The 14,517-nt window shown below is 50.4% G+C and overlaps 2 protein-coding genes across 3 annotated transcripts in view; both read left to right on the top strand.

Moving 5' to 3' along the window:
- The window catches only part of LOC134745644 (protein JTB), a 112,648-nt gene that overhangs the window by 42,095 nt on the left and 56,036 nt on the right, over positions 1–14,517 (top strand). The window lies entirely within an intron of this gene.
- Positions 1–14,517, top strand: part of LOC134745608 (armadillo repeat-containing protein 8-like) — a 37,686-nt gene that overhangs the window by 10,709 nt on the left and 12,460 nt on the right. For both annotated transcript variants that reach the window (XR_010128195.1, XM_063679696.1), the window contains exons 9-13: positions 6,229–6,364; positions 7,287–7,378; positions 8,884–9,063; positions 9,585–9,731; positions 12,050–12,216. Coding sequence is in view for 1 of the 2 variants with exons in the window: in XM_063679696.1 (XP_063535766.1) it covers positions 6,229–6,364; positions 7,287–7,378; positions 8,884–9,063; positions 9,585–9,731; positions 12,050–12,216 (722 nt within the window). In the remaining variant the exon portion in view is untranslated. The remainder of the gene's footprint in view (positions 1–6,228; positions 6,365–7,286; positions 7,379–8,883; positions 9,064–9,584; positions 9,732–12,049; positions 12,217–14,517) is intronic.

The raw sequence follows: 14,517 nt of genomic DNA, 5'->3' as shown, positions 1-14,517 counted from the left end.
CGCCCAGAACAACCAACAGCGATTGAAGAAGAGCCCGCCCATGAAGAAGCACACGTGCCGGCCCCGCGCGCCACTAGAAAACACGCGCGGCCGGAGGCCCCTCGAGCCGCCCACGCCATGGACGTGTCATCGCTGACCGCCGCCCTAACAGAAGCCATCCAAGCCGGCAAGTCCTACAGAAAATACATACCAGACCTGCCGACATTCAGTGGCCTATGCAACGAGTGGCTACAATTTAAAGCCGCGTACAACGAGTCCGCCCCCAGTTTCGCCGCAAGTGAAAACGTCGCCCGTATAAGAAAAAGCCTCAAGGGAGTAGCCTTGGAAGCCGTAAGCGCCCTCCTCATCAGCCGGCCGCACCCCGAGGACATCATTAAAGCACTAGAAAGAAGATACGGAAGGCCAGACGCATTACTCGTCAACGAACTGGAGAAGATGAAGGGACTGCCGCGACTCACCGACAGCCCGCGCGACCTGTGCATATTCGCCAGCAAGATCGCAAACACTGTCACGACTATCGAGATATTGAAGAAGCCTCAGTACCTCTACAATCCAGAGCTACTGCGGTCGATGGTCGATAAACTCACGCCTATACTCCGAAGCAAGTGGTACGACTACGCGGCCACGAGAGAAGATACGCCCGAGCTTAAGAAGATTGCCGACTTTCTAAACAACGAAGCCGACAAGTGCACGCCTTACGCTCCGCCTGAAAATACGACGGAGAACAAAGAAGTGAGGACCGCAAGAAAGAAGCCCGAGCGAACGTACGCCGCTACCGCCGACACTAAGAAGCCAAGAGAAGAGAAGCAAGCGTGCCCACTATGCGAACACGCTACTCACCAACTGCCGTCGTGCCCGCAATTCATCAAAATTGACACGAACGAGCGCTGGGAAGTAGCGAAGAAACACAACATTTGCTACCGATGCCTCGCTAGCAAGCATCGCCGCTTCGCGTGTCGTGCGAAGCCCTGCGGCCACCTGGGCTGCCCCATGAGACATCATCGCCTACTACATCACGAGAAGACGCCGCAATCAGTCGCCGCTGCGCAAGTCGAGCCACCACAACAACATAAACCGGAAGAAATAGTGGCCTCGGCAGTGAACACAGTCGCCTGCGCACAACCACGAACGAGCCGCGCCTACCTGAAGATAGTGCCAGTAACACTGCGCGGCCCGCGAGCGACACTAGACACGTTCGCCCTATTAGATGAAGGCAGCACGGTGACAATCATCGACTCAGCACTGGCGGACGCACTCGGGCTAGACGGTCCCACTGAACCAATGTGGGTGCAAGGCGTAGGCGGGAAAGAGATGGAGCACAATCAGAGCAGGAGGGTCGAGGTCTTCATCAAGAATAAGCACGACAGCCAAGAACAACGCATAACGAACGCGCACACCGTCGGCAGCCTCGGCTTCACCACACAGTCGATCGGCATGGAAGAAATAGACGGCTGCGCGCACCTCCGGGGTATCAAGCACAAGTTAACCTACCGCGGTGCAACCCCACAAATACTCATCGGCCAGGACAACTGGGACCTGATCGTGTCACGAGAAATAAGAAAAGGCCGGCGCGGACAACTCGTCGCGTCGAGAACCCTACTAGGATGGGTACTTCACGGCTGTCGCACCACAAAGGCGAAGCCGATCGCCTACTGCTGCGCACATCTCACTCGTACCGGGCCGACCGAGAACATAGAAGAAACCATGAAGAATTATTTCGCCCTCGAGTCTCTATCAATCGAGCCGAGGCGACCCCGTAGTGATCCCGAACAACAAGCTCTACGCATACTAGAAGAAAAGAGCCGCCGCCTACCCAATGGCCGGTTCGAGACGGGGCTACTGTGGCGCAACGAAACAGAGAAGATACCTAACAATCGCACCGACGCACTCAAGCGGCTGCACACGCTCGAGAGGAAGCTGGATCGTGACGCAAGCCTAAAGCAACAATATAACGAACGCGTCAACAACCTACTTACCTCAAACTACGCCGAGCGCGCGACAACGCCCCCGAGTGACAGAACGTGGTACTTACCTCACTTCGCAGTCTGCAATCCAGAGAAGCCGAAGATTAGACTGGTCCACGATGCTGCGGCCACATCACACGGTCGCAGCCTCAACGACATGCTACATACGGGCCCAGATTTCCTACAATCGCTACCCGGCGTCATCATGAAGTTTCGACAACATAGCATCGCAGTCTCAGCCGACCTGAAAGAAATGTTCATGCAGATAAAAATAAGAGAAGAAGACCGGGACGCCCTCCGCTTCCTATGGAGGGGCGATCGCCGCGAGGGAGAGCCAGAAGAGTACCGCATGACTTCCGTCATATTCGGCGCGTCATCATCACCGTGCACCGCCCTATACATAAAAAATAGGAATGCACAAGAACACGCGACACAGTACCCGCAAGCCGCGCGAGCGATAGAGCGAAATCACTACATGGACGACTATCTACAAAGTTTCGACACAATAGAAGAGGCAAGACAAGTAACAAGAGACGTCGACTATGTGCACAAAAAAGCCGGGTTCCAGTTGCGAGGATGGGCCACGAACGAAAAAGAAGCAATAAGTAACGTCGTCGGCAGCGAAGAGCGAGAGGGAAATACTGTCCCTATCGGCGGGAGCGAGATAGAAAAAACGCTCGGCCTGCTATGGAACACAAATGAGGACAGTATCCGCTTTCGCCTCAATACAAGAAGAGCGCAGCCCGAAGTAATCAACGACCTGCGGCCTCCGACGAAGAGAGAAGCACTCAGCGTCATTATGTCAATTTTCGACCCGCTCGGCCTCATATCACCAATCACTACGCCGGCCAAGCGAATCATGCAAGACACGGCAACATAGCACAGGCTGGGACGAAGCGATACCAGAGCAGCTACACGAACGCTGGAGCGAATGGCTACGACAACTTCGAGACCTAGGTACCCTAAAAATACCTAGGTGCTACGACACTACGCCCGCCGCCACACACGAGCTGCATACTTTCGTCGACGCCAGTGAAGAAGCCTACGCCGCCGCAGTGTATTGGAGAATGACGCGAGCCGACGGCTCAGTCAAGATAGCCCTAGCCGCCGCAAAAAGTCGAGTCACACCCAGGAAACCGGTCTCCATTCCTAGATTGGAGCTACAGGCGGCCGTCCTAGGCGTACGGCTAGCAAAAACAGTCGTCGAAGAACACAATTTCGAAATCACTTCGAAAACATATTGGAGTGACTCTCGCACGGCACTGGCATGGATACGCGCCGAGCCCCGCACATTCAAGACGTTCGTGGCACACAGACTCGCCGAAATAGAAGACTGCACTAAGAAAAACGAGTGGAGATGGGTACCGACAGCACACAACGTGGCCGACGACGCGACCCGCGCCACCCCGGCAGATTTCGACTCGCAACATAGATGGTTCACCGGCCCGCCCTTTCTCTATGAACAAAAAGAGACTTGGCCCCACGAGAATAAGGTCGAAGTTCCCGCGACCGGCGAAGAAAAAGAGACGTGCGCTGCGATCACCGTCCCTACGCAAGATAAACACGCAGCTATACCCGAGATCGAACGCTTCTCAAAATGGATGCGGCTGCTGCGAGCGACCGCGCGCGTGCTACAGTTCATCGACCTAGTGCGCCCTCAACCCCGCGCGCCCGCCCCGCCCTCGACACAACTTATCGCGGCGGCGAAGCGCAAGCGGACACGAGCGAACGCGGAACAAGACGGCGCATGGAACAAACGCACGCAACACACGCGCGTGCCCGCCAAGAGTGCAGCTACCCAACCCCAAGAAGAGAAGAAATACTTAACGCTAGAAGCCAAATACCTAAACGCCGCCGAAAAGTTACTAATACGCGCCTCACAAGAAGATAGCTACGAGAAAGAGAGAAGGCGAATAGCGAGCGGCCGTACGCCCGACAAGGACGACCGACTGGCCAAGCTGAGTGTTTATATGGACGAGGACTGTATCATACGACTACGGGGAAGAATAGCGGCGGCCGGCAACATACAAGAAGAGACAGTGCAACCAGTAGTGCTATATGGGAAGCATCACTACACGAAATTGTATGTTTCTCATGTGCATGAACAATTACATCATGGCGGTACGGAAATAGTGGTGAACGAGTTGCGACAGCGAGTGCACATAGTGAAAATAAGGCCGACAGTGAAACAAGTGATCGCTCAGTGTCCGAGATGTCGACTACGTCGTGCGAAGCCCGCGGCCCCGGCCACTGGTGACCTACCGGCGGCACGCCTGGCGCATCATGTGAGGCCCTTTACCTACACGGGTCTAGACTACTACGGGCCGCAAGAAGTCACAGTGGGACGTCACAGAGAAAAAAGGTACGTCGCGCTGTTCACATGTATGACGTCGAGGGCCGTACACCTAGAAATGGTAGCCTCACTAAGCACGGACTCGGCCATCAACGCACTACGCCGTTTCATTGCCCGGCGCGGGTGCCCTACAGAGCTGTGGAGTGACAACGGGACCGCCTTCAGAGGAGCCAACCGCGAGTTGACGGAAGCCATGAGAGACGCCGCCCACGCGCGCCGCATAAACTGGCGTTTCCTACCCCCCGCCGCACCCTTCATGGCGGGCGTGTGGGAACGTATGGTGCGCACGGTGAAAGAAGCTATGAAGGCCACCCTACATGAAAAATACCCGAGCGACGAGACTCTACAAACCCTACTGGCGGAGGCGGAGGCGACGGTCAACTCGAGGCCCATAACCTACGTAGCGGTGAATCCAGAAGACCCGCCGGCACTGACTCCAAACATGATCCTGCTCGGGCCGGACTGCTACACCCCGGCTCCCGGCACCTTCGAAGAGAGCGACATGAACGCGCGACAACACTGGAGGCGCGCCCAGCAGCTGGCCGACACCTTCTGGCAGCGCTGGGTTCGCGAGTACGCGCCGCTACTACAACACCGGCGGGAGCCCCACGGCGCAGGAGTCACCCCGGCCGTCGGCGATGTCGTAATAATATGCGACTCCAACCTCCCCCGCAACATATGGCCACGTGGAATAGTGAAGCAGACGTATCCGGGCAAGGACGGCGTGGTACGAGTCGTGGACGTCACCACCAGCAGAGGACACGTGCTGAGGCGGCCAACAAAGAAGATCGTCGTGCTACCAGTGGGATCGCAAGGCGACGGCGGGAGAAATGTACACGACGCGCATAGTATTTTGTAACTTAGAGTCATTTTAACATGTAATAATTTTAAGTCGCGTCACGTATAGAAATAAATGGTATTTAGTATGTTTTTATAACAGGACAAAGTATGAGTAGCATACTTTGTACCTCTTAAAGGAATCCAATAAGAGAATTCCAATTAGGTAAAGTTAGGATTGCAATATAATTTAATTAAGATAGGCTTATAACAAATAAAGAATTTTCCTCATTGTGTTTCATTACGTAGATCTGTATAAGAAAATAGGGCAAAAGTATACGCAACCTTATTCTAATAAGAAATTGTGATAATAGAATAGAATCTAATAAGATAGGTAGGATAAATAAATAAAACATGTAATTTGTTAATATATAACTTTAATAAATAAAGAGAAACGTAGGAGAGTCGAGGAAAGAGAGGTCTGCGCATGCGCGAAGCGCAGACGCCCGCGCCGGCGCGGCGCGGGGGACGAGGTCTTTAAATATGGAGGGAATAAAAGGCGGTGCGCCGGCCATAGGAAGCCATTACGAATCGAGCAGCCGAGCAAGAAACACCTCTCCAAAAGAAGAAAAGAAGACCTCTCCGACCTCGACCCTCCTGCCTCTGATTTAAGAAGAGCTCCAGTTGTTTTACTCCATCCTTGCCGCCTATGCCGCACCCTATACAGTCCACACCCCTACGATAGATCTCAAGACAACAAGATTAGGGCCTAACACTCACAGTAAATGTTCCGAGCAACAAGTCCTTTTTTGTGAAAAGTGTTAAACTAAAAATAAAACATTTACGAGGAATATTTGTCTAGAATGTGTACTTTCATTAAATGTTGGCAAACTGAGATTACGCCAGAAGTCCGCCAGATATCTGTCGCGGGCGAGGTAGTTCGAGTCGGGGCGGGGCGGTGCGTGGCCGTTCTATATGATAATACTGTTACTTATTCTGTGCTTTTACTTAACTACGCTACGTCTATGTCAGTAAAAGTTGTGTTGATTAAAATGTTTCTTATGATGGTAAAGTATAAACAAGTAGCTGTTTTAAGTTTTTAACAAAATAAGTATTTTCTTTTAAACTTTTTAGGACCACGCAGTGTGGAGACCTCTAATGCAATTGCTGAGTGACTCGCCCGGAACCGAACTCCTGACCGTCGGTTCGTCCACTCTTTGCAATTTGCTGTTAGAGTTCTCACCTGCCAAGGAGCCTATGTTAGATCAAGGTATTTAACAACGTTACGTTATGTAACTAATATAATAATAACGTAACTGGTAACCGAAGAGCTGGCGGCTTCCTCGCACAACGTATCAGCATTGCGATACAGCGAGGAAATGCCGCCAGCATCCTTGGTACAATGCCTCAAGGGCCTATTTTAGATTTAAGCTAGTTATTAAATTCGTTTACTAGTACCACTGTATTTATTTTATTTAAACTTTATTGCACAAAAGAACAACTTACTGTACAAAAGGCGAACTTAATGCCATTAGGCATTCTCTACCAGTCACCCTTAAGGCAAAGCAGAAAAAATTGTAGGCGGTGCATTTGAAAACCAAAAGAAAACTGTATATGTCTTGTACGTAAATAAATATTTCAGTTTATATAATAATTTAAGTACATCTTATCTCAGTAGATTCCTATAGCTAAAAGTAATGATGGTGAGGTGACTTGCACTTGCCCTAACGCCGCTGATCAGTGACAAACGAGTAGTGAATTTTCTTTGAGAAATTTACAAAAAAATTACATTCAGTCATGAGAACAGTCGGCAATCAATAATAATTATTATGCTTTTTCTATTACACGCACGTGGGCGTTTTCTAAAATAAATATTGAAAACTTGATTCTCACAGATCCTGGTGTTTTTAGATTCTTTCAACTCAGAATCACAAGCATACTTAATCCTGATAATAAAAAAATGTCCCAAAAATTTGTATGAAAATTGTACATTCTACGTCACGCACATACAAGTGAAAAATCTTTTCACACTAAAACGTGACGTAATGGAATGGACATTTTGGGACATCTTTTTTTAATGGCAGGATGGAGAATGCTGTCGTTTCTGAGTAGAATGAACCCAAGAATGTTTCCTTGGCCCACGTTTCATTGGCAATAACTTATTATTAGAATGTTTTCTTTTTAAATTCCAGGTGCTGTAGAAATGTTGTGCAACTTGACGAAAAGGCCGGAAGCTGCTTTAAGACTGAATGGTATTTGGGCATTAATGAATATGGCTTTCCAGGCAAGTTCAAAAGAAACTTTACCTTGACAATAAGCTTAAGAGTCCCCGGCAAGCTCGGCCGAATTTCACCTTCCCATACAAACGTAGTTTCATTCTCATTTTAAAACTACGTGTTGGAATGTAATGAAACTTTGCACATACAATGACATGAGGTATATCTAGGTCTGTAATTAGTTTATATAGCTCCAGTTTATAAAACAAACGAAATAGAGCAAAAACAAGTTTTGTATGAAAAGCTTAAATTCGCTGTATTTTTTTCCCTATCGTATCTGAAGCTACATAAACTAATTACAGACATAGATATACCTTATCCTATTGTAAGTACAAAGTTTCAGAGCAAACTAGCTACACGTTTTAAAATGAGAGCGTAACTACGTTTGTATGGAGAACCGAGCTTGCCGGGGACCCTTAATTGTAAAATTAATTCATCTAAAACAGGAGAGGGCCTACCGCGAAAAATAAATATATAGAGAGGATAACGAAATTTCGATTTTCGTTTTTCGCAGCCGGACCATTGCTCGAATCTCAGCTTGTTTCAATGAGCATCTTGGAACTTACGCTCGAAATATAATTTCACAGTTGCTTTTCGGCGAAAGAAACACCATCAAGAATTTTACTAATGCCAACATGACTATTTCGCTTCTGAGTCCATCTGGGTTGGGAGTCTGACGGCAGATATTTGTATAAACTTGTGTGACAACTTTTGGAATTCAGAGAAGTGCGTTTGTGGATCAGACTAAAAAGGTTAATGTATACTGGATTTTTTAAACACACGGAATTGATGTAAACAAAGATGTGGCCGGTGACAAAAAACTTTTGCAGCATTAAAGGTACTTAAACTGTCGATATTTTCCATATTTATTAGAAATCTTTATATTCTACTACAGAAATAATGACTTTGTTAAAAGGAAACTAAATTTTAACATAAAACATTTTGGTATATTAATGGAAAATCTTAATGCTTTTAATTGTTGTGGATTTTTTTCTATTTCCCCATTTAGCCCATCGTGAATATTACAAATATGTAATAGTGTGTCATAAATAAATAGTTTTCGAGTTAAATCATTTCTTAAGTACATTAATTTTTAAGTTTTTCTGTGAGCCCTTATTTTAAAAACCCTTGACTTGCCTGCAAGTGTCACTTTGAAAGTGACAGTAGTTTGTTTACATTAATTCCGTGTGTTTAAAAATTCCAGTTTAGTGTCATATCCATTACCCGGGGTTTTGGGTGCGGGAATGTTTTGCACTAGCCAAGAAATAAGTAAAAACTGTAAAATGAAGAAACTATTTTAAGAAATGTTAGCATTTAGCTTAATAGCTTTGCTATGTTACAATAAACAAACTTATAAATTTAAAAAAAATTCCGCCCTCAAATCCCTGGGGTATGGTCATATCATATCAGGAGCTGAAAACAAAAGCTGAGAAGCAATATTAATGGCCGTTAGTCCACCGACAAGAGCTTTAAAATATAATAAGGTAAAATTATCAAAAACACCTCATTTCAGGCGGAGCAAAAAGTCAAGCAACGCATCTTATCCTGCCTCGGCACGGAGCAAATGTTCAGACTATTAAGCGATGCGGACACACGGGTTATAATGAAGACGCTGGGCTTGCTACGGAATCTGTTGTCCACAAGGCAACACATTGACGCTATCATGAGCGAGTATTCCTCGCAGGTTATGCAGGTAATCATTACATTCGTTACTTTCGAAAAATCGTTGGAAATAAAAGCGTAGGTATCGTCGACAGTGGTAGTGGTGGTGCCCTAACAGGGCGTCACATGAACAGCTCATATTTAAGAACACCTGTATATACCTGCTATGTGATATGCAATAAATGATTTCAATTTCAATTTTAATTGTGTTAACCCTTAAATGCATAATGATGTATATATGCATCGTATATTTGATGGTTTTTTTAAATACTATGATTTTTTTCTTTATTTTTCCCTCAATCTATACAACATGACACATCCATTTCAATTTATTAAAAAGTTATACAAAAAATCATGCATTTAAGGGTTAAACGCTCTATCCTAACATAGATAGCGCTTTATTATACTCAATTTAAATAACAGTTCAATCAATAAAGTAAGGACGCTAAGCACGAAGTAACAAAATAAACCATTTTTAGCAATTCTCCTATGCAATTTCTCCTAGGCTCACAGTTAACGGTGAAAGTCTCTAATATTTATTATTATTTTCAGGCGGTGATAGTAGTACTGGAAGGCTCGTACCCTGCTGAAGTAAAAGAGCAAGCGTTGTGTATACTTGGAAATATCGGCGACGGCGAGAAAGCTAAGGATCTTATCATGGCCAACGAGGATGTACTGAGGAAACTCGTTGACTACCTGGTTAGTAAATACGTATTTCAGGCGGTGATAGTAGTACCGGAAGGCTCGTACACCGCTGAAGTGAAGGAGCAAAGGTTGTGTATACTTGGCAATATCGGCGATGGCGAAAAAGCCAAGGATCCTATCATGGCCAACGAGGATATACTGAGAAAACTTGTCGATTACCTGGTTAGTACCTAAATACTCGCAGTCAGCTGCAGAGAAAAGGTGCCACCCCTGCATAGAAGTTTGTATGCAGCGTGGCACCTTTTCTTTGAAGCTGACCGTACATTAGTTCAAGTTAATATGTGTTTGATATGTCCGATGGCCAATGGGTGGGGAGGGGAGGGGTATATATTTAGTAACAAATTTTATTCTCTAGAAGGCAGCTGACTCCCCCTGCCACCCCCTGGCGACGTCCATGAATTCCCTAGTGTAGAAAAGTTCTAGCTCTCGCGTAGAACATTTTGGGTGTTGTTAAGAAAGTATTTAAAATAAAGGTATTACATAATTGGCAAATTCGTTGTAAGCTAGATGTATACTACAGTCATCTTTAGGTTTGATTTAGTTTATATTTGATTGACACAAACTTCTTTTTTTTTTCCACACAATTAGCCAATAAGTGAAGTATACCAGACCTGCGTCCTAACTGTAATTGCTGTACGCATCGGAAACATGGACTACATACGCGAAACAAGAACGCAAGCTCAACGCTTTCCACATGCGCTGCCTGAGGACTATTCTTGGAGTTACTTGGCAAGATAAGATTAGCAACGAGGTAGTGCTCTCAAAAACGCATTGTTGCAGCCTAACTGCTATGTTAAAGCAGAGAAGACTTCGCTGCCTCGGTCACATACATCGCATGGACACTGGGAGACTACCACGCCAAGTTATGCTGGTTCAGATAGCGGACGTAAAAAGACCTGTTGGCCGTCCAACTTTACGGTTTAAGGACTCCTGTAAGCGGGACATGGACAGTTTTGGCATTCGAACCGACAGTTGGGAAAAACGTGCTGAAATGAGACCGGAATGGCGTCACGACATTAAAGTCGGAACATCAAAGCACGACGATGACTGGCTGGAGAACCTTAAGCAGAAAAGTCTTCGTCGTGCTCTACCACCTCCTGCGGACTCGCGTTTTGTGTGCGATCGATGTGGCAAGAAATGCCGCGCTGCGATAGGACTTTATAGCCATCAACGGCGATGCGGGACCCTATAAACCCACAAGCGCCGTAACAAGCATCTACAACAGATGATGTGGCCAATGATGATGAGATACTGCGTGCTTCGGCCGCGGCTGCGTTTGGGTGATGTGTGTTGGCTTCGGACGAGGCACGGTTAACAAATCAAGGTGCTTTGGGCGCCGAGGCAGCTCGGTCGCTGCCTACACACCTGACAATTCCCTGGCTCTGTATTTTCAGGAGATTGAATGCGGGAAAATTCTCTTTAACACTCTCAGCGCAATAGAACAAACAATTTTGTTTTTATGGCAGGCCATGTGGGTTGCCGGCCGCCCCAAAAGAATCGAGTCCAGAAGGCCGCTGTGATATTTAGTAACTTTACCGGCAGGCCAAGTAGGCCGCCGGCGGCCCACATTGATTCTGTTGTAGCAGACCAGTATGATTTTTTAACAACTTACCCGCAGGCCACGTGGGTCGCCGGCGTACCAAAAGCAGAAACTCATAATGATAATACATTTTTAGTCAAAGTCACAAGTCAAAGTTTTAACACAGCAGGACAAAATTTTCTCGTAATTTTGATATTTCGGACTTATAAAAAATCGGGATTATGAAAATCTTGGTTATAAAAATCGGAAAAACATTTTTCGTAATATTTGGGTGTTCCCTTAAATGACACAGATAAAATTGCATTATTTCAAAACAGAAGGAAAGTTACTTATTTTTGACGCCGTATGTACCATCACGCGTAAGCCTATTCTGCATCTGCATTATACGAGAAGAGGAGTCGCAAGATGAAAATATGGTAATTCAATTTTTGTGGGATCATTGCGTACCACGTGGCCTGCCGGTAAAGTTTACACTTTGGCCCGCTGGCCGCCCACATGGCCTGCTGATAAAGCAAATTGAAACTGATAAAAAATCATAGTGGCCTGCGGCACTGGAACTTTTGTGGGCCGCCGGCGTACCATGTGGCCTGCCCGTAAAATCTAAAGTAAAGTGCTGCACTCGTATGCTTGTGGGCCGCCGGCGGACGACGTGGCCCGCTGATAAAGTTACTCAGAAATCATAGTGGCCTACTGTACTCGAAAATTTGTGCGCCGCCGGCTCCCCACGTGGCGCTGAGAGTGTTAAAAATGTAATGGCGTATTTGTTTGGCAGGCGCACCCCGAGAGCAAGCTGCAAGAGGCGGCGCTGTTCGTGGCCGGCAACCTCGTGTGGCGCGGAGAAGAGGGTGCGGCGGCGCGACAAGCGCGGCTCGCGTCGCTCGGCGTGCTGCGCGCGCTGCAGCTGCTGCGCCAGCGCCGCGACCACCAGCTGCACGACAAGTCAGTATATACACTAGCGGCAGGCAAGGCTCGCGTCGCTCGGCGTGCTGCGCGCGCTGCAGCTGCTGCGCCAGCGCCGCGACCACCAGCTGCACGACAAGTCAGTATATACACTAGCGGCAGGCAAGGCTCGCGTCGCTCGGCGTGCTGCGCGCGCTGCAGCTGCTGCGCCAGCGCCGCGACCACCAGCTGCACGACAAGTCAGTATATACACTAGCGGCAGGCAAGGCTCGCGTCGCTCGGCGTGCTGCGCGCGCTGCAGCTGCTGCGCCAGCGCCGCGACCACCAGCTGCACGACAAGTCAGTATATACACTAGCGGCAGGCAAGGCTCGCGTCGCTCGGCGTGCTGCGCGCGCTGCAGCTGCTGCGCCAGCGCCGCGACCACCAGCTGCACGACAAGTCAGTATATACACTAGCGGCAGGCAAGGCTCGCGTCGCTCGGCGTGCTGCGCGCGCTGCAGCTGCTGCGCCAGCGCCGCGACCACCAGCTGCACGACAAGTCAGTATATACACTAGCGGCAGGCAAGGCTCGCGTCGCTCGGCGTGCTGCGCGCGCTGCAGCTGCTGCGCCAGCGCCGCGACCACCAGCTGCACGACAAGTCAGTATATACACTAGCGGCAGGCAAGGCTCGCGTCGCTCGGCGTGCTGCGCGCGCTGCAGCTGCTGCGCCAGCGCCGCGACCACCAGCTGCACGACAAGTCAGTATATACACTAGCGGCAGGCAAGGCTCGCGTCGCTCGGCGTGCTGCGCGCGCTGCAGCTGCTGCGCCAGCGCCGCGACCACCAGCTGCACGACAAGTCAGTATATACACTAGCGGCAGGCAAGGCTCGCGTCGCTCGGCGTGCTGCGCGCGCTGCAGCTGCTGCGCCAGCGCCGCGACCACCAGCTGCACGACAAGTCAGTATATACACTAGCGGCAGGCAAGGCTCGCGTCGCTCGGCGTGCTGCGCGCGCTGCAGCTGCTGCGCCAGCGCCGCGACCACCAGCTGCACGACAAGTCAGTATATACACTAGCGGCAGGCAAGGCTCGCGTCGCTCGGCGTGCTGCGCGCGCTGCAGCTGCTGCGCCAGCGCCGCGACCACCAGCTGCACGACAAGTCAGTATATACACTAGCGGCAGGCAAGGCTCGCGTCGCTCGGCGTGCTGCGCGCGCTGCAGCTGCTGCGCCAGCGCCGCGACCACCAGCTGCACGACAAGTCAGTATATACACTAGCGGCAGGCAAGGCTCGCGTCGCTCGGCGTGCTGCGCGCGCTGCAGCTGCTGCGCCAGCGCCGCGACCACCAGCTGCACGACAAGTCAGTATATACACTAGCGGCAGGCAAGGCTCGCGTCGCTCGGCGTGCTGCGCGCGCTGCAGCTGCTGCGCCAGCGCCGCGACCACCAGCTGCACGACAAGTCAGTATATACACTAGCGGCAGGCAAGGCTCGCGTCGCTCGGCGTGCTGCGCGCGCTGCAGCTGCTGCGCCAGCGCCGCGACCACCAGCTGCACGACAAGTCAGTATATACACTAGCGGCAGGCAAGGCTCGCGTCGCTCGGCGTGCTGCGCGCGCTGCAGCTGCTGCGCCAGCGCCGCGACCACCAGCTGCACGACAAGTCAGTATATACACTAGCGGCAGGCAAGGCTCGCGTCGCTCGGCGTGCTGCGCGCGCTGCAGCTGCTGCGCCAGCGCCGCGACCACCAGCTGCACGACAAGTCAGTATATACACTAGCGGCAGGCAAGGCTCGCGTCGCTCGGCGTGCTGCGCGCGCTGCAGCTGCTGCGCCAGCGCCGCGACCACCAGCTGCACGACAAGTCAGTATATACACTAGCGGCAGGCAAGGCTCGCGTCGCTCGGCGTGCTGCGCGCGCTGCAGCTGCTGCGCCAGCGCCGCGACCACCAGCTGCACGACAAGTCAGTATATACACTAGCGGCAGGCAAGGCTCGCGTCGCTCGGCGTGCTGCGCGCGCTGCAGCTGCTGCGCCAGCGCCGCGACCACCAGCTGCACGACAAGTCAGTATATACACTAGCGGCAGGCAAGGCTCGCGTCGCTCGGCGTGCTGCGCGCGCTGCAGCTGCTGCGCCAGCGCCGCGACCACCAGCTGCACGACAAGTCAGTATATACACTAGCGGCAGGCAAGGCTCGCGTCGCTCGGCGTGCTGCGCGCGCTGCAGCTGCTGCGCCAGCGCCGCGACCACCAGCTGCACGACAAGTCAGTATATACACTAGCGGCAGGCAAGGCTCGCGTCGCTCGGCGTGCTGCGCGCGCTGCAGCTGCTGCGCCAGCGCCGCGACCACCAGCTGCACGACAAG

This window comes from Cydia strobilella, chromosome 11, assembly GCF_947568885.1.
Source record: "Cydia strobilella chromosome 11, ilCydStro3.1, whole genome shotgun sequence".
In the NCBI taxonomy this organism is placed as follows: domain Eukaryota; kingdom Metazoa; phylum Arthropoda; class Insecta; order Lepidoptera; family Tortricidae; genus Cydia; species Cydia strobilella.
Note: the sequence above shows the minus strand (reverse complement) of the source record. Positions and strands in the feature narration are given on the sequence as shown.